The 27252-nt window shown below is 39.2% G+C and overlaps 1 protein-coding gene across 1 annotated transcript in view; it reads left to right on the top strand.

Moving 5' to 3' along the window:
• Positions 1 to 27252, top strand: part of LOC145710759 (adenylate cyclase type 10-like) — a 95616-nt gene that overhangs the window by 4465 nt on the left and 63899 nt on the right. Inside the window, exon 2 of the mRNA XM_081788481.1 lies at positions 2426 to 2512. Within this exon, the coding sequence (XP_081644607.1) occupies positions 2426 to 2512 (87 nt within the window). The remainder of the gene's footprint in view (positions 1 to 2425; positions 2513 to 27252) is intronic.

Below are 27252 nucleotides of genomic sequence, written 5' to 3' on the forward strand. Positions count from 1 at the left end.
ACAATGAACCCTTTCTCCATTATCGGTCGAAATTGAAATCATTAGAATGGTCTTTCGAATTCTTACAAAATTTCTTTTAAAAAATACTATTGTACGAGTTCAATTCCGGCGAGTGGCAACGCTGAAATCCGATACAGTTATTTTAAATAACTTATCTTCCTCTTTGTGGACATGTTTGTCCCAAATTTTTATAAATATGTCCACACAAGTGGGCAAGAGTCTTCAAAAATCTCCCACCGGGGGCCTTAAGGGTAGAACATGAAATCGGCGCGCGGCGCCTCGCTCGCCCAGGGCCTCGCCGTGCCCTACTTTTAAGATTCCCTAGAATTGGAACGGATAAAGGTTTTCGAAAATTTCTTCGGATTTCAGAAAATCAAAGCCTTTTCTTTTTCAAATCAAAAATGAACAGAATCGTCAAAGAACAAGTCGGAGAAAATGACATGAGTTGGTTAAACTCTATCTCCTCTCGCAATTCTTATCCGATTTTTTCGAATTTAAATAGATCAAAAGTGCTCCGTTAGACCTAAAATTTCGTAATCTCAGAATTAATTTTGTAGCTCTATGGAATTTTATATGAGCTTTTGAAATAAGAGCTTCACCGTCGTGAGGCGCGCAGCGTGAGAGAAGAAGCGGCGCGGCGTGAAAGCACTTGTTTTGATAAGCCGTGTAGAGTTTAAGGAAGCTTCAAAATTAATTCTGAGCACGTTCGACCTATTTAAATTTGAAAAGATCGGATAAGAATTGCGAGAGGAGATAGAGTATAACCAAATCATGTCATTTTCTACGATTTATTCTTTGACAATTCTGCTCATTTTTGATCTGTGAAAAGTAAAGGCTTTGATTATCTGAAATCCAAAGAAATTTTTGAAAAGCTTTATCCCTTCCGATTTTAGAGCATTCTATAAAGTAGGGACGGCGAGCCGCTGGTAATGTTCTACCCTTAAAATTATTTTTCGATGAAATTTGTCTTCGAAAATAGCTACTTTCATCGTCGAAACGCATTCTTTTAAGTTGTTTTACAATTTTCGGTCAATTAAACTGTATAACTTATACACTATAAGTTTAAGTCTATAACTTATTCAGTATAAGCTATAGATATCTTATAAACTTTATAATATAAAGATAAAATAAAAAAACTTTTTGCAGCAGAAAAATCACACTATCCGCTCTTATGCTCATCAGAAAGAGCGTGAAAAACTAAGTAGAATATTTCTTATTTACGTGGGTATTTTCTAGAGCATTACGTCACAAATGACGTCAGAAGTCTCTAAAAAGCTAAACCTGTGAGTCCAGAGTTCCAAAAACACAAAATTTCCGCGTGCGTGCGCGTGCGGAGAAATTTAGAAAAACCGAAAATTTTATGCATTTAAATCGACTCCAGAAATTTTTTGACATAACTGACCTAAAACCGCCAAATTTTCTAGGATTTCGAGCACGCGCACGATCACGCACGCGTGCGCAATCTCAATTTTCGCGTGCGCGTGCGCACCAATTTTCAAAATCTGCATGCGAGTGCGTGCGCAAGCGCACGGACGCCATCGCCCGCAAGCGTGTTTTGGAACTCTGTTTCAGTCGACTTTTAACAGGCTTTCCGTTTGTATTTTTCAGTGTTCAATAGCTCAAATAAAAGCTCAGGAAAAATTGAAGGTACATTTTGACGATTTTTAAAAAATCAATAAAAAATTGGCCTTAGAATTTTTCGAATAACAAATTTCATCACAAATGAAAACCCTCAAAATGAACCTTCAGTTTTTGATGAGCTTTCGTTTGAGCTATCAAACATCGAAAAATTCCATCAAAAAGTTGCTCAAAAAATGACTCAAAGTTTGCCCAAAATGGCCATTTTCACCATCTTCTAGCGTCACCTGTGACGTTTTCGCCTTATATTTCTGAGCCAAATCTTGACGGCTGACGACGGGTTTCATTCTTTGTAAAGAATGATTCTTTTCGCAAAGAATGAAAGCCGTTTATTCCTAGGCGAAAAAACGGGTTTCAGTCTTTTTCCAATATTCTAGAAAATTCGTTTCTCATAATGCATAAACAATTTGTTTTTTCGAAAAATTGCCACAGTGATACTTTTTTCAATCATTTTTACTCTAAGACTTCAAGTTTCCTATAAAACTGGCGCGAAGCGCTCAATCGCTTCTGGTTTTTGTGTTCTACGATAGACTCTCCATAAAAATTGACGATGAAGCGCACATGAAGTCTTTAATGAGTAATTTCTTGACCACTCGATTCAAAATTTTATGGGCTTTCTTATGAGCACAAGAAAGGCCGAAGTCAATTTTTCCCTGCAAAAGTTTTTAATTTCATCAAAAACATCCTATTTCTTCCTCTGAAATTTTCTCGGTTAGACGAATGTCCACAAAATTGGGCTACACAAAAGAAAAGAAATCTAGTCAGGAATCACGTCGTGGTTATTAAGGGACAAGACTCAAAGGAACAGGATTAAAAGCTGGTGTTGGAAGATTAAAAGCTAAAGTCCCTTCCCTTTATACGAGAAAAGATGAAGGCAAGGAACAACTTGACGAACATTTTTGAAATATATTTTCTGAATTATTGTTAAAATCGGTTGTCACTTCTAACCTTTCGGGATCCCGAATGTTTCGGGATTTCCCGAATCATTCGGGAGTTATGTTGAGGATTACGTTATAAAAGTGGTCTTAATGCCGAATGAGGGCATTTTACTAATCAAAAGATAAATTCGATGGTCTTAGAAGACCAGACATTTTATCAATGTTGAATTTGCAATCAAAGAGATTGTGTGCTCTCCACGCCTTTTATATGGAGAACTTCATTAGTTTTAGATCAAATTATTCGAGTAGATTATTTTTTCGATCACGCCTTCATTTGCGCCAATAATTTATTGGCAATAAAGATGTATTTCGACGTTACTGTTTGGCTTAAAATATGTTTTGGGATAGAAATTATTGAAAGCCATTCCCGAAAGGATCGAAGACATAAAGGCTCTTTTTGCTGCGAACGTTACGGGAAATCCTCAGATATTCGGGATCCCGAAAGGTTGGAAGATTCAACCGACATAACCCCATACGGAGGCATTTTTAAGAAAAAGTTATTCACTTTTTTGGCCCCCGATCTTTTAGCCTATTAAGTTTTTAATATGTTTTAGAGAATCAAAAACTTTTGTCTTTATTCAGTTAGTATTTATCACAGAAGTACAATGGTGTGGGAGTTTCCGCACCCCTAAAGAGCGGGTAAAAGGTACGGAAACGCAGCACTCACTTTTGCTACTTCTAGAAGAAATTAGTAGAAAAAGTGCGGGCTCGGGGTGCGGCAACGCAGCACTCACAAAGGGTGCGGAAACTCCTCACACCACTGTACTTAATAAAAGTAAAAGGATTAAAATTTAAATTTTGCATATTTATGACCATTTGAGTACTTCGAGTACTGAAATTCTTGAAAAATTTCTAAAATCTGAAAAAGTACAAAAGTACTGTATACGAATGGAAAAGAAATTTTTCCCTTCGGAAAAAATTTATTTGGGAAAAGATATACTGATGCGAAATAGCTCTTGCTACCTCTGACTAAATCTACTTTTTATCAAGGAGTTGCTAGTTTGGGTAGACGGCGGGTTCGCGTCTTTATGAAGAATGATTCTTTTTCGCAAAGAATGGTTCTTTCTTTCGAAGAACCATTCTTTTTCAAGCCCCTCGAAAAAGAATGATTCTTTTTGTTTAGATGGAATTTCCTATCTAGAATCGTTATCACAAAAAGGAAGATCTATAAATGGAATCCGAAAGCATAGAAAATATTCTCAGACGAAAGAAAATAATTCAGGAGTAGCTGTGACAGTGTTTGTTTTATATTGCACAGCGCTTTTTGAACGTTTCTAGAATAGGGATGAGTAAGTCACATGACTTTCAAAACCACTTTACTCACTAGTTTGGACCTTTAGCTAAATTTTAAGCTCTTAGCGGACATTCTACCATCAGGGATCCCTGTAGTGCGCTGACTCATCCGCCGCCCCATCAGCGCGCTTTCTTTTGGCCGCTTCAGAGGCAAAAGGGAAAGATGGGCGCTGTACGCTCGACGAATCAGAGCGCTGTATTCTCCGGCGCATTACAGGGATCCCTGATGGTAGCAAGTTTTTGCTCGGAGATTAAGGACTTCACAAAATGTGTAAAAATCGGAAAAATCAGTGATTTCGTTATTAATGAGGTAATTTATCATTGATAACGTGATCATTAGATTTCTAAAACCCCTTACTCACGAGATAAGACCCTTAGCTACATTTTAAGCCCTTCGGGGACAATCTACGATGTCCATGCTTGGAGATTAAGGACTCCCCAACTTTATGCAATATAAAACGAACACTCTAGGAAACTAAAAAGGATAAAAAGTCAAAAATTGAAGATAGCGTTTGATGAAAAAAGAACAATTATCATATTTCTTTTTCTAGAATATCGGACAAAGACGTGAACCCGCCCATAAAGCCGATATAAGCGGGTTCACGTGAACCCGCCGTCAACGGGTAGTTTGTTTATGTCGAAAAATTTCAGTTGGCACGACTCGTTTACAAAAGCACAAAACAGCTGAGAGCGTCATCAGGCGCAGCATCAGATAAAGGTCAATCGAAACTTGAGCTCGACAGATTGCGTCTCTTCAACTTCTCTAAAGCCCGAAATCGGTCAAGCGAACATTACAACATCAAAAATCAATTAAATAGAGGCGCGGAAAGATCAAGTGAATAATGGAAAAGGTAAAAGGCAGAAAATAAAGAATCGAAGTAAAATATTTTTCTCGCAGCTGTCAACAGAGCCCCAGCACATTGAAGGGACACTAGTTCTGGGCGCGAACGACGCTGCATTTCCTGCTGCGCTGTTTCTTTTAGTCAATTTTCTAGTGATTGAGTTGTTGCATAGTCTTGAAACTTTCACAGATAGCACAAAGAGGCATGTTTCTTTAACATATTCAAAAATCAGAGGATTAGAAGGTCGGTTGGTGGTATGCGGTCATGTGGGGTCCGGTACCCACGTTCCGAATTTTTGGCTTACGTGGGTACCAAGGGGTGACGGCGGGAGTGAGTCTTTGTTCTAGAAACTTTTTCAACTTGAAAATATAGTCGAAGCGGTAAACGTATAACCCGTTTTATCAATGAATTTTCTCTAAGACAAGCGCGGAGCGCACAAACGGTCAGAAAATGGTTTGAAATGTCATTTTCACTGACTTTTAGGTTATTCCTTCATGCTAAATAAGGAACTGTTGAATAGAAATGATTCAGAAGAGATTTCTAGAGACGTAAACAATTGCTCGAAAAAGACTCAGTCTTTTATTTTTCTAAAAAAGACTCACTGCACGAAGAAAAAGACTGAGTCTTTGCGCGAAGACTCAGTCTTTACAAAAACTCACTCTTGCCGTCAACCGTACCAAGCTTTTCGAATACAAGTCTGCTCAAGAAAAGAGATAACTCCAAAAATGTACCGAAATGAGTTTTCTTATTATCCAACCGCGGAGCGGACACTTCCCTTTTTTCTTTGTTAGGGTAAGGGTTTAGGTAAGGGTTAGTTTTTACGCTCCGACCAATTTTATATAAGAATTAGCCTTCTATAAGTATTAACACAATCATGTTTTTCTTTCTAGAAAACATATTGACGAAAAAGGGTACCCACGCTCAGAGAAGAGGATTATCGTGGGTACTAATACCCACGTTCAAGAGAGTGAGCGAACAGGGGTACCGGTACCCACACGACCACCTACAACCGGTCGGTTGGATTGTTAAAAGTAGAGAAACTTATTTCTGGGCCTCGCTCGCGAGAATCCCTACGCATCAGTGTCGTATGTCTGGGGGTTTCATTAGAAGGTGTCTGTTAGTCTGAGCGCAGGGATGTACATTTTCTAAAATTTTCAACTGCGGTGCGGTGCGAACTGCGATTTTTTCACGATTTTCTGCGGTGCGAACTGCGAGATTTAAAATTTTCTCTTCGCAGTGCGGCGCAGACTGCGATTTTCTGCGATCTTCGGAAAAAATTGAAAAATGCGGTAAATTCTGCGATTTTCTGCGAAACTGCGGAAAATAAGCTGAAACTGCGCTTAATTCTGCGATTTTTTGTGAAAAAATGCGAAATTTTCTGCGAAATGCGATCCGAGTGAAAAGAGTGGTCATTATTATGACGGGCAGAGTTGCATTTTTGAAAATTTTTCTAAGCTAAGCAAGAGGGCCGTCTCAGCCCCGTTCCATGATTTTTAAGTTTAAGGGGCTTGACGGCCCTTCGGGCCGTCTCAGCCCCGTTCCATGATTTTTAAGTTTAAGGGGCTTGACGGCCCTTCGTTCCATGATTTTTAAGTTTAAGGGCTTGACGGCCCTTCGGGCCGTCTCAGCCCCGTTCCATGATTTTTAAGTTTAAGGGGCTTGACAAAGGCTTTGAACTATGAGTTGATCAATCTCAGTTCTGTCCCCAACCCCTCCCTCACCCATTATTTAAAAAATTAAAATTATCACTGTTTTTAGCTCAATTATGGTTTTGATTTAAAGTTTGATCAAGTTGGGCGAACGGCGACTTGGACAAACGGAGACCATTCTTACGACGCCCTATTTTTCGTATATTTCCAGTAACACACAAGAGAAAAACTTGAAAAAATTGCTGGAAAATGACCGCAAAATCCGCAGTCTGCGAACTGCGAGATTAATCAAAAACTGCGGAAAATGACTGTGGAAAAATCGCAGTTTTCGAAAATTCTGCGAAAACTGCGGACTGCGGTGCGATGTGCATACGTGTGCTATGACTGCGCTGCGAAGTGCGAATTTCCGCAGTTCGCAGGTCGCACTGCGAAGGTTTCTGCGATTTCCCCACTGCGAATGTACATCCCTGTCTGAGCGGTTCGTTTGAGCTTTTGCGTTCATCTCCGCGAATGGCAAGTCGAGAGCGTGTTCTTTTGGTGTTTTGTGTCTGCGGCGTCTCCGGCTATTGCATTTGATGATGATGTAGATCGCGTGCAATAAATTGATGAAAAAGTTCTGAGAGTTTCCATTACATATATCGGTGCGATGAATTTTTGTAGAGATATTCTCTAGCAGTTCTCGCGCGTTTGGTGACTCAGTGACTACGGTTTGTTTCATAAGTTCGAGAGTTGTCTAGTTCATTTAAATCATTGTATTGCCCATTTCCTACACCGTGTGAAGGTTTTTCAATCTTCGCGTTCATTTTATCCATTATGTCGTCTTCTTAAAAGGTTTCGGGTCTGGCCAATGCTGCCTGCGTATAAGAAGACTACCTTGGATACCTGATTTAAGGCACCCCAATTAAAGGCACCAATTTAATAAGGCACACGTCTAACTCTAGTTGAACGTTGATTGCGCGTGAGTTGCACTCTTGCATTTATAGAACGATAATTGTCAGGTTGCGAAGTGTACAAAGTAATCAATCAACCAGTTTCACCTGTGAAACCGGTGCTGCAAGGAAAACCGCGTCGCATTCATGTGTATTCACCCATGACTACGTATGAGACATGTAACGTAAGGTTAACCGAAACCTTATATTGTACAGTTTGCGTTCTCACTTGAATCGGCTTGATGTTGGCCATGACTGAGTCGACTTCTCGTGTTCCGGGGATAATCGCGCTGATTCGGAGTATTTGTGGTCCACAGTTTCGGGCTCCGGCGAAGTGTGTTCGCTTTGTAGTGCTTATTGTATTGTATGACTATAGCGCCTTCTTTCTGAAAGCTAGCTTGCCCTTAGCGCGCGAAGAGCGCATGCCGCGCACTGTACCTGACCAATACAGTTCTAGCCAAGCAGCGAGCGCGCAGGTGCTGTAAAAACCAAAGTCCTTCAGTTGGATTGCACTTTCCTATATATCTGTCAGCAAATCAATAACGCATCTTACTTCTGTTTTATTATACTTTATTCAAAAGTAATGAACTGAGTGACATCATAAGTTGGCATCATCGGTAAAAACTCTCGACGTCTGAGCTTTGGTTATTTTTTATCCGCAGAAAAACTTGCCTGAATAAGTTTCGCGATCAGTTTCAAAGCTATGAGCTTATCCCTTCCCCGCCTCTTTCTTTTCCTCTCCTTCCCTGCGTGTGTTCCCCGAGAAATTTGAACGTGTTGTACGAGATGTTGGCAACTTATTAAGCCAAGATGACAAAGGCGCTGACGTGGGTAAGAGTTTTGATTCGTTCTTCAGCTCTGTTTGATATATTAGTGGTGACGCTTCTCTGCCCTAGAAAATTACTGACCGTGCAGGTGTATATCTTCTCTAAATCTCGCTCTTCACGAAGGGTTATACTCGCCGAGACATTCTGTTTCTTAGTATCTCTCCAGACATCCTTGACAGTCTATTTTCTTGTCGGATTAGGATTGCCAATTGAATTGCAGAAAACTTCACGATCGTTTCTTGTTTTCACCGGCATGGTCGGGGAGAACGTAACGTTAAGTCGAATCACATTTGAGAACGCTTCTTGAAGCTCGTGTTCAATTTTACACTGGATCTCGAGTTTGTTAAGACTTTGCGTCGGCTCGAAGAAAATAGTTTGTCTTATGCCTTCTGCCGTCATCCGAGTTCTTGTTTTAAATTTCTCGGTGATATTAGTTTGTGTTGGCGTTTCCCAAGTTTTTTGCGCTTTTGGCTTCCCCGGATCCAAGAGACATGTCGCGACGTCTACCCATGGATCTTGTGGGGCTCTCAGGTACTGTCTGTGCTGTTCGAGAGCATGGATTCTTGGTCGTCTTAGTGTTATCACCTGCGTCTCTCGGTAACGTAGAATTCTCTCGTCCGACCAAATTTTATGTGCGTCGATAACACAAAGATATTTACCTTCATCGTTCAGCGTCGCATTTTCGACCTCTAGAGAGCTTGACTTTGCTTCACATTCGGTCCGGCTTTTTTCCACATTTTTTCGTAGTTTTCGAAGTCCATAAGGGTGCGAGTCCTATTCCGATTGAATGAATTTGTAAATCCGTTGATTGACCTTTCTGATATTAAGCTCTGTGAGACGGTAAAATACAGTATAATAATGCATGACGATGGCACACGCACGAAAACGGACGAGGCATATCCGCAAAGCCGGATAGACCCTCTCCGGGCACGTGGCGTTGCTAATCGTCATAGTGCTGAAAAGGCGCTCTAGTGACACCACTAGCGCCCTCCACGGTGAGCGTAAATATCGCGAGCCGAAAGCACATCAACACACATGTTTTATTGATAATAAAGAGACCGCAATGTCTCCTCAAAAACTAGCAACAATAAACAAATAGAGATATATGATAGTAAGTAGTAGAGTAATAGGTGATAGTGAGATAGAGGTAGAATTACTATTTATACTGGTGACTGAGAACTCGCGTCTAGAAATCTATAACTTATAATTGTTTTTCTTTTCTCGAAGCTTTTATTTTTCGATTCTTACGTCATTACTGATTAATCAGCCTCAGCTGACTTCGGTTCAAAACGTTACGATTGACTTAATTAACCTTTTTTTTCTACTATTACATTCACTTTACGGAAAATACGCCTGGTCTGGGACGGTCTTAATCAGCCGAAGCGTCCCAAACCAGGATTATTTTTGCTCTCGCCTCTAGCGCCACTTTCATATTAAAAAGCACCCCCCAGGCGTGCGCCTTTGATCTTTAAATGGCCCGACCGTCCCAAACCAGGCGTATTTTTGACCGTCCTAGACCAGGATTAGTTTCTGTACTTCATTTCATATTTTCTTAGGTCCCATTTTCTAACTTTCTTAACGAATTTATTTCTTTTCGCGAGTTAGTTTAAATGGTGTTTAAACTCATGGTGTCAACTTGGTACAATTTTGGTCTTGTTAATTTACATTTTTGTTTATTTATAAACAAACTTGTCTGCTGTAGAAATTTTTCGACTTTGTTCTTCGGCCTAATAACAATAATTTTCTTTGCCAGCCGGAATCACTCACTTCCGTTAGAAAATTATAACAGACTTAATGTACCGTTATTTTTAGTCTTAACTCTCAGAAGCTAACAAAACTTGATTTTTTCTCTTCTGACAAAAATCGCTAGTTTTATATTCACTCATTGACAATTTTTAGTCATCAAACGTGAATGAGCATGCGCTACTCCTATTTCAAAACCGGTCATTGTCGTGAAAAGCAGAGATTTTGCGTTTTATCTCTTGCTTTATTAGCTTTCCTATATCTTCGGGAGGAAACTATAATTCACTTTTTCTTTTCTTGTAATAGAAATAACGTTTCCAATTACCCCAAAAATCAGCTACTGGGGCGGGAACTCGTGGGCCTTGATCAACCCACTAAAAATGAGAATAACCCGGACTTAATTCTCAAAACTGATAAAAGAAATCACTTCTTTATTAAAACCGGCGGGAGGCGCACCTTTAAAAATCTTTGAGGAACTAAACAAGTCTGGCTCACTTCCCTTTAAATTTCTTAAAGATAGAGTAAAGTCTTAATCTTATTTCTTTTAAGATTACGGAGATAAAAGTAAAACTTATTTTTCATCCGATCCTAGATAGATCTAGACTCAAAACTGTCACAACTTCATTTCTCACTTCTTATCTCACAAGAAGCTTCAAAGTGTTTCAGTCTCGCTTCTGAAAGTTAACTGAAAATTTTGTTTTTCCTATTATTAATATAGGCTTTAAGATTTCTAATCAAAATTTTTCTTTTTCTTCTCTAAGCCACAATTTGTCAGTCAAATCTAAGGCAATTTTTTTTTCAGAGCACTAATTTCAAACGCCTTGAGCGCTAGAATTTTGATGGCGCTGAGTGCTTTTAGAAAGAGTTTGCGCTGCAATTTCGAAAGCGCTAGAATTTCAAATAAATGTAAGCGCTGAAATTGCAAATTCTCTGATTAGATAATCCTTCAGATAAGGCTTCTTTTGGAAACCATTTAGACAATCACACCATTCTAAAAATTTTACTTAGAAATGAAACTTTACTAGAAAAATTTATGGTCCCACAACTTCGCTGATCATCATCCTCTGGTTAGAAGCTTATTTTTCGTTTTTTCAAGACTCCTAATTAAAAATTATTCTTCTTCTTTTTGTAATCCGCAAATTTTTCCTTTGTCGAAAAAATATATAATATTTCTTACCATCCCAATTGGGAAAATCGCGGCCAGGCACTTGCCGGTTCTTCCCTCTAATTTGCTCTAGTTGACTCTCGCTCATTGGAGGGGAACCATAATCCCAAAAAATCTCATGGAACATCGCACTTTCTCTCTCTCAGACTGAGAAAATGCCGCTAGATTGCCGCTAAAATCTAGCTAGAATGCCTCAGGGCCGACGAACAGCAAGCAACTTGCAGTATATTTCCACAAACGCTTGGTTTTTAACCTTAGCTAGGGAATCTGTAGCTTCACAAAAATTGGTTTTTACCAAAAAAGTCCAAAACTTGCCATTTTACTATTGGTATTAACCAAAAAGACTTATATCTTGCCATTTTTCCTATTTGGTTTTACCAAAGAGGTTTTTCACCTCGCAAAGACTCACGTCTTTCCGTCCAATTTGGTTTTTACCAAAGAGGTTTTCACCTGGCAAAGATTTTGCTTGAAATCTTTTGATTTAGTTTTAACTAAAAAGAATTCCCACCTCAAAATTTCTTTGTTAACAATCAAGAAATACCTTCACTTGAATTCATCAAACTCAACCATCAACAACGATTTTTCTTTTTTAAAAAAAGAAAAAGGGGGCGGGGGACAAGGATGATAAGAAGAAGAAGATCAAAAATCAAAATAAAAATCGAAAAAATCAAAATCAAATATTTACATATGTCTTATTCATTATAACTGTATTTAACTTCCCTATTTTCAATCTGTTTTCATACATTAGTAAATTCGGTTCAGTTGTTTTCTATTGGCTCCTATACAGCTCGGCATAATCATCGTAGATGCTTCCTTAGACGACGTATTCGGCACCAGTTGGAGTGTGTCTATCGATCATCGTTGAATATGGAATGGCTCCACTTTTGTTTCAATAATAAAATCAGATAAAAGAATTAATCTTCATATTTCTCACTCTTCTTAAGCGGGTTTCTTCTTGGTTCCAGCGTTGGTTGGTTTTCTGAATGGCACTGTTAGTGAAATACTATTCCCTGTCCCGTTGGGAATTACCTTTCCTTACGTTGCTCTGTTTCTCTTCAGATACCTTGGTGGCTCTGGACATTCGAGCTAATTTTTTTCGGTCTCTACTTGTGAAGACTCTGCTTAATCTAGCTACTTACTGTTTCTTTCAAGTCTTCGCCGGACGATTGATAGGTTATTTTCGGAGCTCAAAAATGGCATACAGGAAATCATTCGTGCTAACAGAGCAATCTTTCCAAAAGGACAGATGTATTTCATCCCAATTCCTGTAACTCCGGCGACGGCGAGAACCGATAAGATGCAGCCAACTAGCTGAGACAGAAATCATTTGAATCTTCTTAAAGCAATGGCTGATACCAAACTGATGATGGAGAATTTCGCTGATGTTAAATTTGAACCCGATGATTTCGTCGATAATCTGCATCTTAAACCTGAAAAATCTGCGAGTTTTTGGAATCTTTTCTTCTCAAAAATACAGTGATTTCTTTTATTCTTCTGACAAATACTTTACTATTATTTGATAAGCAATCAAGTCAAAAAATATTCTTTAGAATGCATAAGGATTAACTTGCTTATGAAATTCGACAAATAAATGTATCCGTAAAGGCAACGGTTAATGCCGATTCGGCCACTGCCTAATTCAGAGATTGGACGTTTCCTATATTGAAATATATTGAAGCACCATTTCTGATCATTTTTTTGACTTGATTGCATCAAAAGTGTTATCTGAACCAAATATATTCACCGCGCCATTTTAACTGAAAGTATTGTACAAATTCGCGAACCGCGATTAAAAGTGATGAAATACTTTTGGTGACTAAGATTCACAAATATTTTTTTTAGTCAATAAATTTTTTTCATATGGTGACTGACAGAATGCCGCCATTCAATGATCACACGTATTCTGATTGTTAGTCTGGTTGTTATTCTGATTATATTCATATTGCGTAAATTCTATTCCGATTGTGATTCATATTGACCTATGACAGAAGTTTTTGATCTTAACCGCATCGAACCGCACTCCTTACCAGCCGGTTACAACCGTCGAAACAACAAAAAAGTTGTTTTTATTAAAAGACTTACTATCTTGATTAACCGTATGCGTCTCGGTCAGAGCAGCCCCTGTGCGGCTCGCGGGGGAATTTTTTTCACCCGCCCATCTAGTAGAATTTATGCCTTATTTTACGCGTCTTCGGAGCAAAATGGGGTGAGTCTCGTGTTATCAGTGTCTTGCAGACAGATAATCTTCAATTTTTGGTGTTTTTTAGGCGAGCTAGAGACTGTTATGTAATAAATTTCATGTTCTGGAGACGAAAACGCACCAATTTTACGCGCGTTCCTTCGATTTTTTAGACAGATTTCATGTTCTCGAGACAAAAAATGGCTATTTTTGACGGTTTTTTACAATTTACTCATTGATGAAAAATACCAACATATCATTTTTATGATCTAAGAAGATAGAAAATTCGATGTTGATTCTTATTCTTTTTGAATTTTTGAATTTGGACCAAAAATGGCCGAGAAATTGGCAAAAAAGGGGTGCGGGGAAAAAGTTCCCCCGCGAGCCGCATACGGTTAATGTTTCTGATATTGGTCCTCCACCAGTTGGTCTTCCAGTAAGGGTCCTCCGGAAGGTCCTCCGGCAATAAGAGGCCAAATTTTTATTATGTGATCAGTTTGAGGTACAGTTTTTTCCTCTTTTGTGGACCCCAAGTTTGTGGACATTTTCTTGATTTTAAGGGGTTTACGTGGGACACTATTGCAAAGATAATGTTCCACTTTTGTGGACATTTTTCCTGATAAGAAAATTTTAGAGGCAATAATAGCATATTTTTTCAAAAATCAAGGGTTATTTTTGAAAAATGAAGGGCTAAAGCTGTTAAATTTGTCGAAAAAACATAAACATAAGCAAGAGAAAGGCGTTTCAAGAATGAAATTTGTCATTTTTCTATAAAAACTTATGTTTGAAAAAATTTTAATACACTACGGCGGGACATTTTTTGGGAACCCTTGCCCACTTTTGTGGACATTTTTCCGAATATTTGGGACAAAGAGTGTCCACAAAAGAGGAAAAGAACTGTAATTTAAACCCTTTTCTTTCATAAACTGTCTAAAAATAAATCTTCTGATATCATCCTGTATCGAATTTGATTTTTGAAAGTTTTTCATCCCAAGAAAGTCTAAACTTTTGCAAAATCGACCGAAACTTCTGACGGAAAAGTCGGATGGCGCTAATTTTTGGCTGAGATAGGTTTTAACACACAGCGAATAAGATGGTTGTGTAATGAGATTCATTCGAGCAAAAAAATTTTCTTGGCCGACCCTATTTTACAATTATCGATTTCCGCAAATGATCTCGTAAACAATGCCAAAATTTTCTTTGTAAATCGAGCAGTTTTCACCCTAGCGTATTCAAATTTCGAGAGCAATGAAATTGGTTATCCCTAACTTATCGAGCAGTTTCACTTCTTAGTTATCATTTTTCAATTTGTGAACACTTAAATTGAAATTCCGTAGTGATCGAGAAGTTTCACTATTTTTCTTCCCCTTTTTTTATTAAAAAAAACTAAGCATCGTGCGATTGAGCTGGGATGATACCACCGTTTTTATATTGTGTGATTTGGCAACTGCACACATTCCCAAAATCTGGAGAATTCCGGCGCAAGGTGAAGACAAGGGGTCCAAGTCGAGGGAGCAATTAACTTGTACATTATCTGTGTTATGCGAGCAAAAATCCATAGCGGCCTGCATTGAACTTTCATTGCGATGGAACGGAGCTTGACTCTTCTTCAAGTGTGCATCATATCGCTAAAGTTGTGAACAATTTGTTGAGCATGGATATTCTTTTAGCAGCGCTTTTATACAGTGATAACCAATTTTAAGGCCGGCCCTTTTAGGCCACTTTTTCGGAAAATCCCCCAAATCTGTCATCCTCAAAAAATCCATTTAAAGGCCACTTTCTTTCAATTTCTATTCAATATCTGAAAGTTGCAGTGTCACTTGAAAAAACTTATATTTTTCGACTGCGGGATGTCCTGTGTTTAATCAAGATTTGGAAAAAATGATACTTTTTATTTCTCTTTTTCTGTACCCTTTTATGATTTTTCTCATCAAATTTTCACTTAAATTTGAGTCCAAGAGTTCCAATCTATCATTAAATAGGCATGTATAAACACGCAGACGAATTTACAGACCATTTCTCTATCGAAAAAGCTCAGTAATTGTCTTCTCCAGTTGTCTTCGCTCGTTTGATTCTGCCCGTCATCTCGGCGACATTTGTATTCCCGGACTGAAAGATGTCACTCAATGGGGTCAACGGCCCGTTTGGAGAATCACCACACAAAACACGCTGCATATTCTAAAAGATGCTATTCTGAGAGGGTTTTAAATAAATATTTTGGCAGATAATGTGATGCAGATAAATGAAGTGGAGTGTAAAAGTGAACTATAAGTGAGTATGGCAGTATTTTCGAAGAATGTCACCAATGGCCGATTTCTGATTCTGCTCAAATTCAAGCCGTCTTTCACGAACTTGAAGCCGGCGGTTTCGTACTATGTATCGGTCTGCTCGTTTGTTATAATCGAGTGGGGGTCACGGAAAATTCGTTTCTTCTGTTCGTACTCGTCGTCGAGATACGCATGCTCGAAGTGATCCTCGATGTCAAGGGCTGCTACATATTGGTGAGGACAGCGACAGTCATCGCAGCGACATGGAGTGAAAGGGCGAACAGGCTTTTTCGGGGTGAATCCCGGTTTGCAGTAATTCCGGTTCGGGACAAGAACCTAAGAAAATAAACAACAGGAAACAAATGTGGAACTACCATATTTCCGAGGAAGTCGAATTTTGGAATCCACTTTTCGGAGGTGGTTTGTGGAAGGCGCGCTTCAATCCGTTGGGATATCGGGAGTCCATGTTTTTCTGAATGAAAGTAAGCAAACTAACTTAAAAACAAAAGCGAACCATTGTGTCATTGAGATGCCTCTCCAAAAGGTCGGCTTGCGGGAGACTCTCCATCTCAGGACCAAGCGGAAGATTCTCCAGTTCCGACTCGTCCATCAGAACTGGCTCTTCTTGCTGGTGGAGCGCCTCTGGGAGCGGTTCTGGTGGTAGAGAAACTAAATTTTTTCTATTTATCATGATAAACGCACAAATGATACCTTCAAATGGAACATTGCGCTCATTTGCTCGATTTTCCGCAAAAGCGAGGCAATGCGTCCTGATATTTCTGTCGAATTGTCGGTCAGGAAGCCGAACAAGCTCTCTATCGGCGAGGTTTCCATCAAGACACGAGATGACAGCATCAGTGAGACGTTGGAGTGGGCCTTTTTCTTGGATTTTTCCGCTTTTTTGACCTTCTTCATCAGGTCAGCGAACTTGAAAAACTGATTTGGAACGTTGAATGAGAAAAAAAAATTAAATTTGAAAAAAAAAAAAAAATTTTTGGAAAAATTCTCAAAAAAAAATTTTTTTTGGGGTTAAACAGGGGGGATATTATCTTTATCGTATTCTCCATATTTTGTTGCATCGAATGATGCCCATGCTCTCTAATCTTCACGTTTTTTCTCTTAATTCCGGCGAAAAACGACGATTTTGACGATTTTGAGGCAAAATAAATGCACGTGTCCGCCTACGCAAAAAACCTAAAATTTGGAATTTCGGGACTTCAAGGACACCTATCGATAGGTTTTTGCGAGGCGAACAACTTTCACAATAAGCACATAGTATGATTTCTTCATCGTTTAGACGCTATGGCCAGATTAAAGGCAAGTTTTTAGGTTGAGACACCAAAATTTTTGAATTTTTTGATTCAGAGAGATCAACTGCCTGCGAATCGAATTTTTCGGCTGTTTTAGGGGTGATTTTATGCGAGCTTTCGATTGCAGACGAAATCAAGTCGAAAAAAGGGGGCATGATGACGTAATAAAGGGTTGAAAATTTTTCTTTGAGAAAATTTTCAAAAAAATTTTTTGGATTAGGCTTCGTATTTCCGGTCTTTATATGCAGAGAATGCTTTATTCTTGTACAGATATGCATATAATATGTTTTTGCAGGGGTATTACATGATTTCATGAAATTTCAAGATTTTTCGAATTTTTGGTCCCCGATTTTCAGATTTCGGGGCAATGAAATGGTTATTACTTCTGTTCCTGAGGTTTCCCGGGAAAAAGCAAGGTACCAAAATGACGAGCTCAACGAGTTCTTTCAATTTATTACGACAGAAAAGAAAGGCTGGCTGCGGCTCTAGAATTTATTCTAGAAAAACGTGTTTTTAATTTTAAAATTCCAAAATAAAAGGGATGAAAAAATTTTCTCCGGATTTTCAACAATAAAGTTTTTATTCGAGGTCAGAACTAACGTCTGACAAACTTTGAGCGAATTCGAAAGACCAACCCTGAAAGTGACCCACCCTATTCTCCACGGTTGAATCTTCCAACCTTTCGGGATCCCGAATATTTCGGGATTTCCCGAAACGTTCGCAGTAAAAAAAGGCCTTTTTGTCTTCGAACCTTTCGGGGATGATTTTCAATAGTTTCTTTCCCAGAAAATATTTTAAGCCAAACAGTTTCGTCAAAATACATCTTTATTGAAGAAAATGGAGGCGCGAAGAAAAAATAATTAACTCGAAAAAATGGATCTTTAACTCATGAAGTTCTCTATAAAACAGGCGCGGAGCGCACACATTCTCTTATACTACAAATTAAACAGTTATAAATTGTCTGGCCTTCTTAGACCATCGAATTCGACGAAGGCAGATAGAGTTATCTTTTTGGTTAGTTAAATGACCTCATTCGGCATAATGGCACAAATTTTGTGCCATTTTTTATAACGTTATCCTCAACAAAAGTCCCGAAAGATTCGGGCAATCCCGAAAGGTTGGAAGTGACAACCCTTCTCCACGTCACTGTTCTTTGAGGTCTTCACTAGAATCTCTTCATATCTTTATTCTTAGCATTTGTCATATTTGTCTTTTTCAGACGTGTTTTTCGAATATTATTTTTGAAATAATGAAAAAAAGAATCACCTTGAGTTCAATTCGAAGGACAAATTTGGAAAAAGTCAATGATTTATACTTTCTTCAGCGAGAGAAATATGCGATAACCCTCATTCATCATTTTTTCCAAAGAATGAAAAAAATTTTTTGTCATCCAATTCGAGACATAAAATAATATATATATTTTAAGGGACTAGGCCGAGTAAGCGCCGCGCGCCATTTTCTCTTTTTTCACTTTCACCAAGAAGGCCGAAGTTTTTATTCAAATTGAATGAAATTTGGATTACGAACTAAACTTTTAATTCTCTTTCATCTCTTATTTTCAAAATTTTCATATCTCGCCGACGAGCCGAGTGATGATTGAAAAACAGAAGCTTGAGTTCAAGTGTACATAAGTACTCGAAATATTCGCATTGACACTTTGAGACGTAGTCCATTGAAAAGCCCGTGGTCTCTTCTACAAAGGTTACTTAATTTTATTTCTCGGAACTTATTAATTTGCCGATAAATTCGCATGTAATCCACGGGATCTTTGCGAACGCAGCGGGAATCGCGCGTCAATAGTGCAAAAGAGCGTATTTCACGCCGAGCGCGCCAGGTGACCCACAGTAATCCCTCGGTAATCAGCTAAGTAAACGTTTCCGGGAAATCTAATTAAGAAACCTTTGTAGAAGAGACCACGGGCTTTTCAATGGTCTCAAAGTGTCAATCCGAATATTTCAAATACTTATGTACACTTGAACTCAAGCTTCTGTTTTTCAATCATAACTCGGCTCGTCGGCGAGATATGAAAATTTTGAAAATGAGAGATGAAAGAGAATTAAAAGTGAGTCTCGGGGATTCGCCTGCCCCCAAATCCGGCGGGTGACAAAAATGGCCGGACCAAGCGGGTGACAAGCCCAACACGGCCGAACTGCCCAACTCCGTAGGGAACAGCGAGTCTCGGTTGGAAATCGCTAATCTACCGAGGAAAATCATGATCAAAGAGTTGTTTTGAGCTCGAGCTTATCCGCACATGGCTCATTTTTTCAGAGGATCAAGAATATTACTGAGTCGTATGTGCCATCAGAATGGATTTACACCTTTCTGGAACCTTATCGGTTCTCAATTCCCTTCGTAATCCTAATTTCATTCAATTTGAATAAAAACTTCGGCCTTCTTGGTGAGAGTGAAAAAGAGAAAATGGCGCGCGGCGCTTACTCGGCCTAGTCCCTTAAGGCCACTTTTGAAATTCGCTGTCATCCGAAAATCGCTCTTAAAATGGGTTTTCACTGTACGTCATAATATTCGACTCTTGATCAAAATATGAGTTGAGCATCTCATATAACTATTGGCGTCTTGAGCGAAGACGGCCTTTCCATTTTGAATCCTCATTCCCACTTCCATTGAGCAGTAGTTGATCATTGACTACAGTAAGAGAGCTACAGTATTTGAAGGAGCTGTTGAGCTTTTATGACATGCAAATATAAAATATATTCATCGGCGATGTTGCTTGGAAGAACATATCTATCATTTGAGCAGAGGACATTGTTTTTCAGAGTCATTCTTTTCTGTGACTTGTTTAACTGGTTCGACCTGAATTAATCAACATACGCAACATACGCAAAATACGCAGCGTTCTGCATATTTCAGGTTTGAGCGCTTTTTGCTGAATTTTTGTTGTTTTTATTCTCTAGAGCTCATGCTTGTTTTCATTATTTTCGATTCAATACGGCAGATTCCAAAAAATGGACGAGCAACATCAACAAGTCAATGTGCACAAAAATCCAGTTCCGTACACTTTGCCAGGCAAAGTTTGCCTATTTTATACACCAATTTTCTCTTCCAATCCTACTCTGATCAAAAATTCGTGTTCAAATATTATATGGGGAAAACCCGGTGAATTATGTTCAGCAGGCTCATTTTTATCTTGATGAAATTACTTCGAATTCAGATTCTCACAACAAACATCACAAACTAATCATCAATTATATTCTACAAATAAAGCGTTTTTTCTTTACGTCGTTCATTGAGCAACGCCCGCTCCGCGGGTTTAGTGGTAGGAAACTCAATGAAGGTAACGTAATAATCGGGCGTTACTCAAGAATTTAACCCTATGCGTGACGCTCATAGTTTTCTGTCTATTTCTCTCTCAATTTTCGCCCGAACTCAAAAATATAAAAAGAATAAGAATCTACGTCCAAAAACACGTCCAATCTGCTCCGTAACATTTTGAAAACAAATTTTAAAATTTCTTAAAAACGTAAAAATGTCATAATTTTACTATTTTTGGTCTCGAGAACAGCTATTCTGATGCATGTTACGTAACCTCGAGCCCCTTTTGCCTCTGAAGAAGGGAGTATTGCACTCAAGGCATCCGCGTCACGCATAGGGTAAAGAAATCAAAACAAATTCTGCGTAAGTTGACGAATTCAGGTTATCGGCGCTATGGGTTGATTTTTACTCTGTATGTTGCGCATGTTGCGTAAGTTGCGTATGTTGCGCATGTTGATTATTTCAGCCTGAAATTTTCAGGTTTCTCGGTTTAACTCGGCTTTGACGATAAGGTTCTTTGCAACAGAGCAGGCGTTTTGAGCAGCAGCCATTTCTTGAGCAGTGAAGGATCGATTTCGTACGAGAAGACGATATTGTCAATTGAAATAGTTGACAACGCAAAGATTGCTTCTTCGACATCGAAAAATCTTCTGAAAGTTTCTCGAGGTTAGAGCTTTTTGATCTTGGAAGTCTGCTGGAGAAATCTGCAGAAGCCATTTCTGGGTAGACGCTTGTTATGTCCCCGAATGTCCCGAATGTCCCCGAATGTCCCCAATGTCCCGAATGTCCCGTCGGATCATGCAAAAATAGTGCAAAATAAGAAATCAATAACAACTTTTTCGTCTCTAGAACGTGATTGTTTTGGCATAATGTCAAAAAGAAGGAAGCGCTCCGCGCAATTTGTGGTAGAAAACTCATTGAATTTAGCAAAATAATCGTCTCTAGAACAAAATTGTTATGAAAAAATCTTTTTTCCTTAAGAAAAGGTTTTTCTTTTTTTGGCCTTTTTAAAAAAAGTCGGGGACATTGGAGACATTCGGGACATTCGGGACATTCGGGGACATAACAAGGGCGTTCCCATTTCTGGGCTTGTTCCGCTTTTATGGATGATCGTGAAGTTTAATGCGAGGAGATAGTTGTGAACATTGCATAGTTTTATGTCCAACTTTCTTATTCGTGATTCTCGGAACAGGTACAACAAAGATTTATGGTCAACAAAGCAGTCGAATTCACAATTGATCAAGTAGTACTCGAAAAATTGAATTCCCCAGCAAAGTGCGAGAGCTCTTTGACTCTCATTGGACGCTTAAGATCAGGTCCTGTTAGAGCTTTGCTGGAAACTCCAAGGGCAGCAAATTGATCGTTTTGAACTTGGTACAGTGTTCCTCCAACTGCATATCCAGAGAAGTCTGTGACGAGAACAACTTTACATCCAGGTTTGAAATGCGCTTTCAAGTGCCTTCAGATGGTCTTCCAATTTGTTGTCAATGATCACCAAATCATCAAGATAAAGGAAAATTCATCAGCTTATTCATTATTCTTGAGAAGCAGGCAGGAGCATTGCAAGAACCATAGAGTATTGTATTAGTTTGGTAATGCTGGTTTTCGTATGAAAATGCCATTTTGTGTGCATCTTTTTCGTTAATGAGCACTTGCCAATAGCCACGAAAGAAAACAACTGAACTTATGAAATATTCTTTTCCACGGAGATTCTTTACAATTGAGGTTAAAACACTTTGCATACTTGGTAATGGAAAGCGATCTTTTTGCAATAACTCATTCACCATTCTCGCATCAAGTGAAATTCGAATAGAAGAGTCAGATTTTCGAAGAAGAATCAAAGGAATGTTAAATGACGGTTGCGTTTCTTCGATAACATTGAGCTTGTTATCTAATAGCTGGGACAAAATTGATTTTTTGAGGTTGTTCTGATCGTCTTTCCAAGAAAGCTTTGTAATCTTCTTTCTCACGACCACAATTCTTGTCGATTTCAATAAGGCCAGTTAAAAACAAATCAGATGAGTTCGGATCAATTGTTGGAATTTTCTTATTGCAAAAGGTGACTGATTTTTCTCCGATCGTTATCCCCTTGAGAGCATCCGTTCCCAAAATGATCGGGCACGATAAATTTTGAACGATGAGCGGATCCAACTTCAATCTTAGTGGCGAAGAGCTTGTTTCAAATTTGACGTCCATTGGGGAGCTGAGCGTCTTTACATTGACGACTTCTGAGTTCGCACACTTGAGCATGATTGTAGATGAAATTTGTTTGTTGATAATTGACGGTAATAGATCTAGAACATCTGAGCGGTAAGATGTTCTACTTGCGCCACTATCGATAAGGCAGGGAAATTTTTGTCCGTTGAGCATAATCTTTACAAATTTGAGCGAGGCCGTTGCAAAGTGAGTATATTCACACTTTTAATGACTCTTGATAGTCATGCCTCCTTTTGATTATTTCCTCAACTTCCTTTGGTACATCTTCCGCATGAAGGTACTTGCACTTTTCGCCAAATCGACATCGGTTATTTTGGACGTATGAAATGCAGTGTCCCTGGAGCTTGTTGATTGGGATTCTCGATCTTCCCTTCTTCTTCTTTTCCTTTGCTAGTTCCTTCGCAGCAAAGATAATCTCCTTCAGTTGAGAGCAGCTTTGGGCCATTTCAGATTCCTTCGCATTTGAAGGGCTTTCCGCGACGAAGATATTTTCTCGTTTAAAGAAGCTTCTCTCCTGCTCCATGGCACGTTGAGCGATATTTCGGAGTGTCAGCAAGGATTTTTCACGTCGGAGAAGTTCTGCAAGTCTCGCCGAGGCTGTCTCGGCTCTTGGCATTCGATAAATCGGTAACAAATAATTGATTCATCTGCCGCATCAAGATTGAGCTTTCCGTATCCTTTCTTGTAGAAGGCTTGAAGTTTTGTGACTGCCATTTGCTGTGTCTCCTGAACTCGTTGCAACGATGTATACATGTGCTTGTAGTGTTCCTTGTCTATACCCAGAACTTGAACAAGCTTACCCTTTAAGCTGTTCCAGTTTTGTTTTTCTTCTTCAGTGATTGGTTCGACGAGAGAAGTTCCACTTTCCTCAATCAGGATTTGGGACAAAGCAACACTGATAAGATCTTCATCGCAAATCTTCGAGCAATTTCGGTCAAGAATCGTGGCAAGGTTGTCCATAACAATGATCTCATTTATTTTATCGACATCAATCTTATGGTCAGCTCGAGCAGTCTTTTGGACAGCTTCCTGGATGTTAGTAACGGGTGGCGGGCGGCTTCGTTCGCAAAGGCCATTTTGCGAACGGCGTTCGCAAATTACGAACGGCGTTCGCAAAATTGAAAAATTTTTGCCCGAAAATCGCTCACAACTTTTTCAGAATGTGTCCCAGCGGTAGAAAAAGACTGATCCTGCCAAGCCAATGAGTTCTCTACCAGAAAATGCGCGAAGCGCACACTCACGGCAAAATTTTTCCGTTGCGAACGGCGTTCGCAAGATTACGAACGGCGTTCGCAAATTGCGAACGGCGTTCGCAAAATTGAAAAATTTTTGCCCGAAAATCGCTCACAACTTTTTCAGAATGTGTCCCAGCGGTAGAAAAAGACTGATCCTGCCAAGCCAATGAGTTCTCTACCAGAAAATGCGCGAAGCGCACACTCACGGCAAAATTTTTTCCGTTGCGAACGGCGTTCGCAAGATTACGAACGGCGTTCGCAAATTGCGAACGAAGCCGCCCTATACCCGTTAGTAACATCAAATGCGGGGTGGAACTCAAGGCCTTGGTTTGTCTTTTGAAAAAAATACTTTATGTCCAAATCATCGAACAAGTTTGGCTGAATATTGAGCATATTCAGAAAACATCCTGACTTGTCAAATCTTGGGATTGCTAAAGGGTATTCGATTTGGGTTCTTGTCATAAATAAGCATAAGTTTCTTGGCAGTGAGGTCAATGACCGTTTTATAGTAAAGCTCGTCCCCAATGATATCGAAAAAATAAACTACCGTCGTTTTCCATCTTAAGAGCGTTTTTCAGATGACAAGGGTAGACCAAAACGCTCTTAAGTTGGAAAATTTACGATCAAACTAGGATGACATGAAAAAATGATGAATGAAAATACATAAAAAGAATTTTTCCAAAACTCTAAAAATGCATCTGAGGTCAATTTTATCTATTTATAATAAAAAATTACGATCTTTGAATCAGAGGCTATGATTTCACCTGAGAAAAAGCGTAGAAAACAATTTTTTCAATGATTTTTCAGGTTGAAATAAACGTTATTCTAATTATTAATTAAAAATTCCTAAAAACGCTCTGAAGTTGGGATTTTCTCAGATAACAAAATTTGGAAAATATTGGCAAAAACGCTCTTAAGTTGGGCGCTCTTTGACGTCGAACTACTTTTTCTAGGCTTAGCTTTTTAATGGTTAATGGCTCATTTTGAAGCTCATTTCTCACTGAACAAACTCTAGTACAGAAAAAATTTTCATAAGGGGAAACACCTCGAAAAAGCGGGCTGAATACATAGATACTCGCGAAAAACCCCATTTTGGGCCTTTTTCAAAGTCGAACTAGTTTTTGCTCTTATATAGAGCCCTAAATCAATTTATATTTTCTTTTTTGATCCCTCATCTACAATCTCTAGTACAGAGAATTCGTTTGGTCAAGTAAGAAAAATTTTCTCTTAAGGGTAATGGTATACATCGGCGCGGCGCTGCTCGCTCGATCCGCGCTCCGCCAGAACCTATTTCTCACGAAGCCGTAAAATCTGAACGGATAAAGATTTTTCAAAATTCAAAAGATTCTGAATTATCAAAGTCATTTCTACTAACACAGCAAAAATGGTTATGATTGTCAAAGAGTAACTATCTGAAAATTGCCAGTTTCCTTCAAATGACATTTTCTTCGATATTTCTCATCCAAATTTTTTGAAAATTAGACTGTCTTGTAGAGAATCGTCAGCTCTACAATTCCTGTTTTTCAGATTTTTGTTTTAAGCTTTCATTAATTTTACATCGCAATTTGTAAAGAGCGCTACTTTTTCTCGCGCCTCTCCGCTCTCTATTTCTCACGCCACGACCTCACAGCGCTTACTTCAAGGCCGCATATTAAAATCCGAAGATCTTAAAACAAAAATCTGAAAAACAGGATTTGTAGAGCTGACGATTCTCTACAAGACAGTCTAATTTTCAAAAATTTGGATGAGAAATATCGAAGAAAATGTCATTTGAAGGAAACTGGCAATTTTCAGATAGTTACTCTTTGACAATCATAACCATTTTTGCTGTGTTAGTAGAAATGACTTTGATAATTCAGAATCTTTGAATTTTGAAAAATCTTTATCCGTTCAGATTTTACGGCTTCGTGAGAAATAGGTTCTGGCGGAGCGCGGATCGAGCGAGCAGCGCCGCGCCGATGTATACCATTACCCTTAAGAAAACTTTTGATGCCATTTTGGCCCTTTTCTCGCTATAAATTGCTCTCTAGCGCCGATATATGGCCGAAAATCCGAATGCGGTTATCAGATTCTTACTCAGTGCACTCTAAGCGTTCGAAACACCCCTTACACGTCTATTTTTGATGACATCGAAAAGTCGAAAAAATTGCGATTTTCACGCTAAGTACAAATTACATGCATTTTTACAATTTTCGAGGGTCGAAATTTTGGGTAAAGATGCTCGTAAGGGGACATATAATATATCAAAATGATCCTCAGAACACGGGGATTCTAAAAATGCCGCATAGACACCCGTCATAAAGACTTGACCAATCGGGGGATCCCTTAACCCGTTGCCGAGCGCTCCGATACATTGGCTTGCCGCTCGCGTAGCATCCGGAATGCTACGACTTTGAGCGCATTTTTCTCCCACTTTTACTTTGTCTTTATTCAAAATTTTTACTTGTGCGTATTCACTTAACCCTTGGCTACTAGATTCATACTTTTTCACAAAGTTTACAAAGTGGTTAAAAACCGAAAATCGATAAAGAATGACGGTTCTTTCAGCAGCGCCATTGTTCAAGTCTAGAGAAAAGACAATGGCGCGCCGCAAAACAATAGAAAGGAAGCGCCGCGAGGGCTGACTTCACTTTTCTTTCCCATTTTCTAGCGGAAAATAACAATATTTTTATAATTTTAAAGTCGAAGATCTATTAAAAAGATTGAAATTTTATAAAATCAAAAAATTTCAGAGAATTCTCAATGTTAACTTTTCCTTAAAAGCATTGAAAGCGCGCGTAGCATTCAGGATGCTACGCGCTCGGCAACGGGTTAAGATGGAAAACCACGGTAACTGGGTAACCTTAACCTATTTTAGTCTGGTCCTTGAAAACCAAGTTTAACGTCGAGCAGCACTTGATCTCTGTCTCTGACTGTATCTCTTGGGAGACGTTCCGTTTTATTCAGTCACCAAAATATGTACGTGTTTCTCAATGTACATACGTTTGATATGAATATATAGTTTATTGTTATCGCGAGCAGGATAAAAATAGTGAGCATTGTTTTGAAAAAAGAGTAAGTTTTACAAGTGAACGAGTAATTTCAAATGACCACAGAGGTGCAGAGCGCAGCGACTTATATACTATTTCTGTGCGTACGAACAGGGCTTGGTCGGCACAAAAGTAACACAGTGCGCGGGGAGAAAGAGAGTTCCGTAGGGAAATGAATAATCACATGCGTAAAGAAGTTTGTGCACAGAGAGAAAAGGCTATACGTAGGGAGCAAGTTTCTTTGCTGCGGGAGTAGAGAATTTCGTCCGTGCGGGGAGTTTGTTTACGCAGGACTTAATGTAACTCCGCGCGCAGCGCGTTTTGCACATTGAGATCCACTATAGTCTGACAAATTCGTGTTTGATCATGCCAAGCGCTGAGAAGGCGGTAAGGGGTCGGCTTTCCTCGTCCATAACCAGATGCCAGAAGGCGCTTCTGAAGTCAATTGCTGAAAAGTACTGGCTTCCGTGAAAGTTCTCCAGGCAGTTAAAGAGGCTAGGAATGGGCCACTCGACGTCAACAAGGATTTTGTTGATCATCCTCAGTTCGACGACGATTCGCCAGGACCCATCTTTCTTCCACACCAGAGATATCGGCGAGTTATACGGCGAGCCTTTTCTCTTCCGGATAATCACTCTTTGCTCCAGTTCGGTCGATTCTCCGGCTAGCCATCAACTCCCACTTTGATTTGAGTCGCACCTGCGGTCTTTTGAATTCCTAA

This window comes from Oikopleura dioica, chromosome YSR (genome assembly GCF_907165135.1).
Source record: "Oikopleura dioica chromosome YSR, OKI2018_I68_1.0, whole genome shotgun sequence".
Taxonomy (NCBI): domain Eukaryota; kingdom Metazoa; phylum Chordata; class Appendicularia; order Copelata; family Oikopleuridae; genus Oikopleura; species Oikopleura dioica.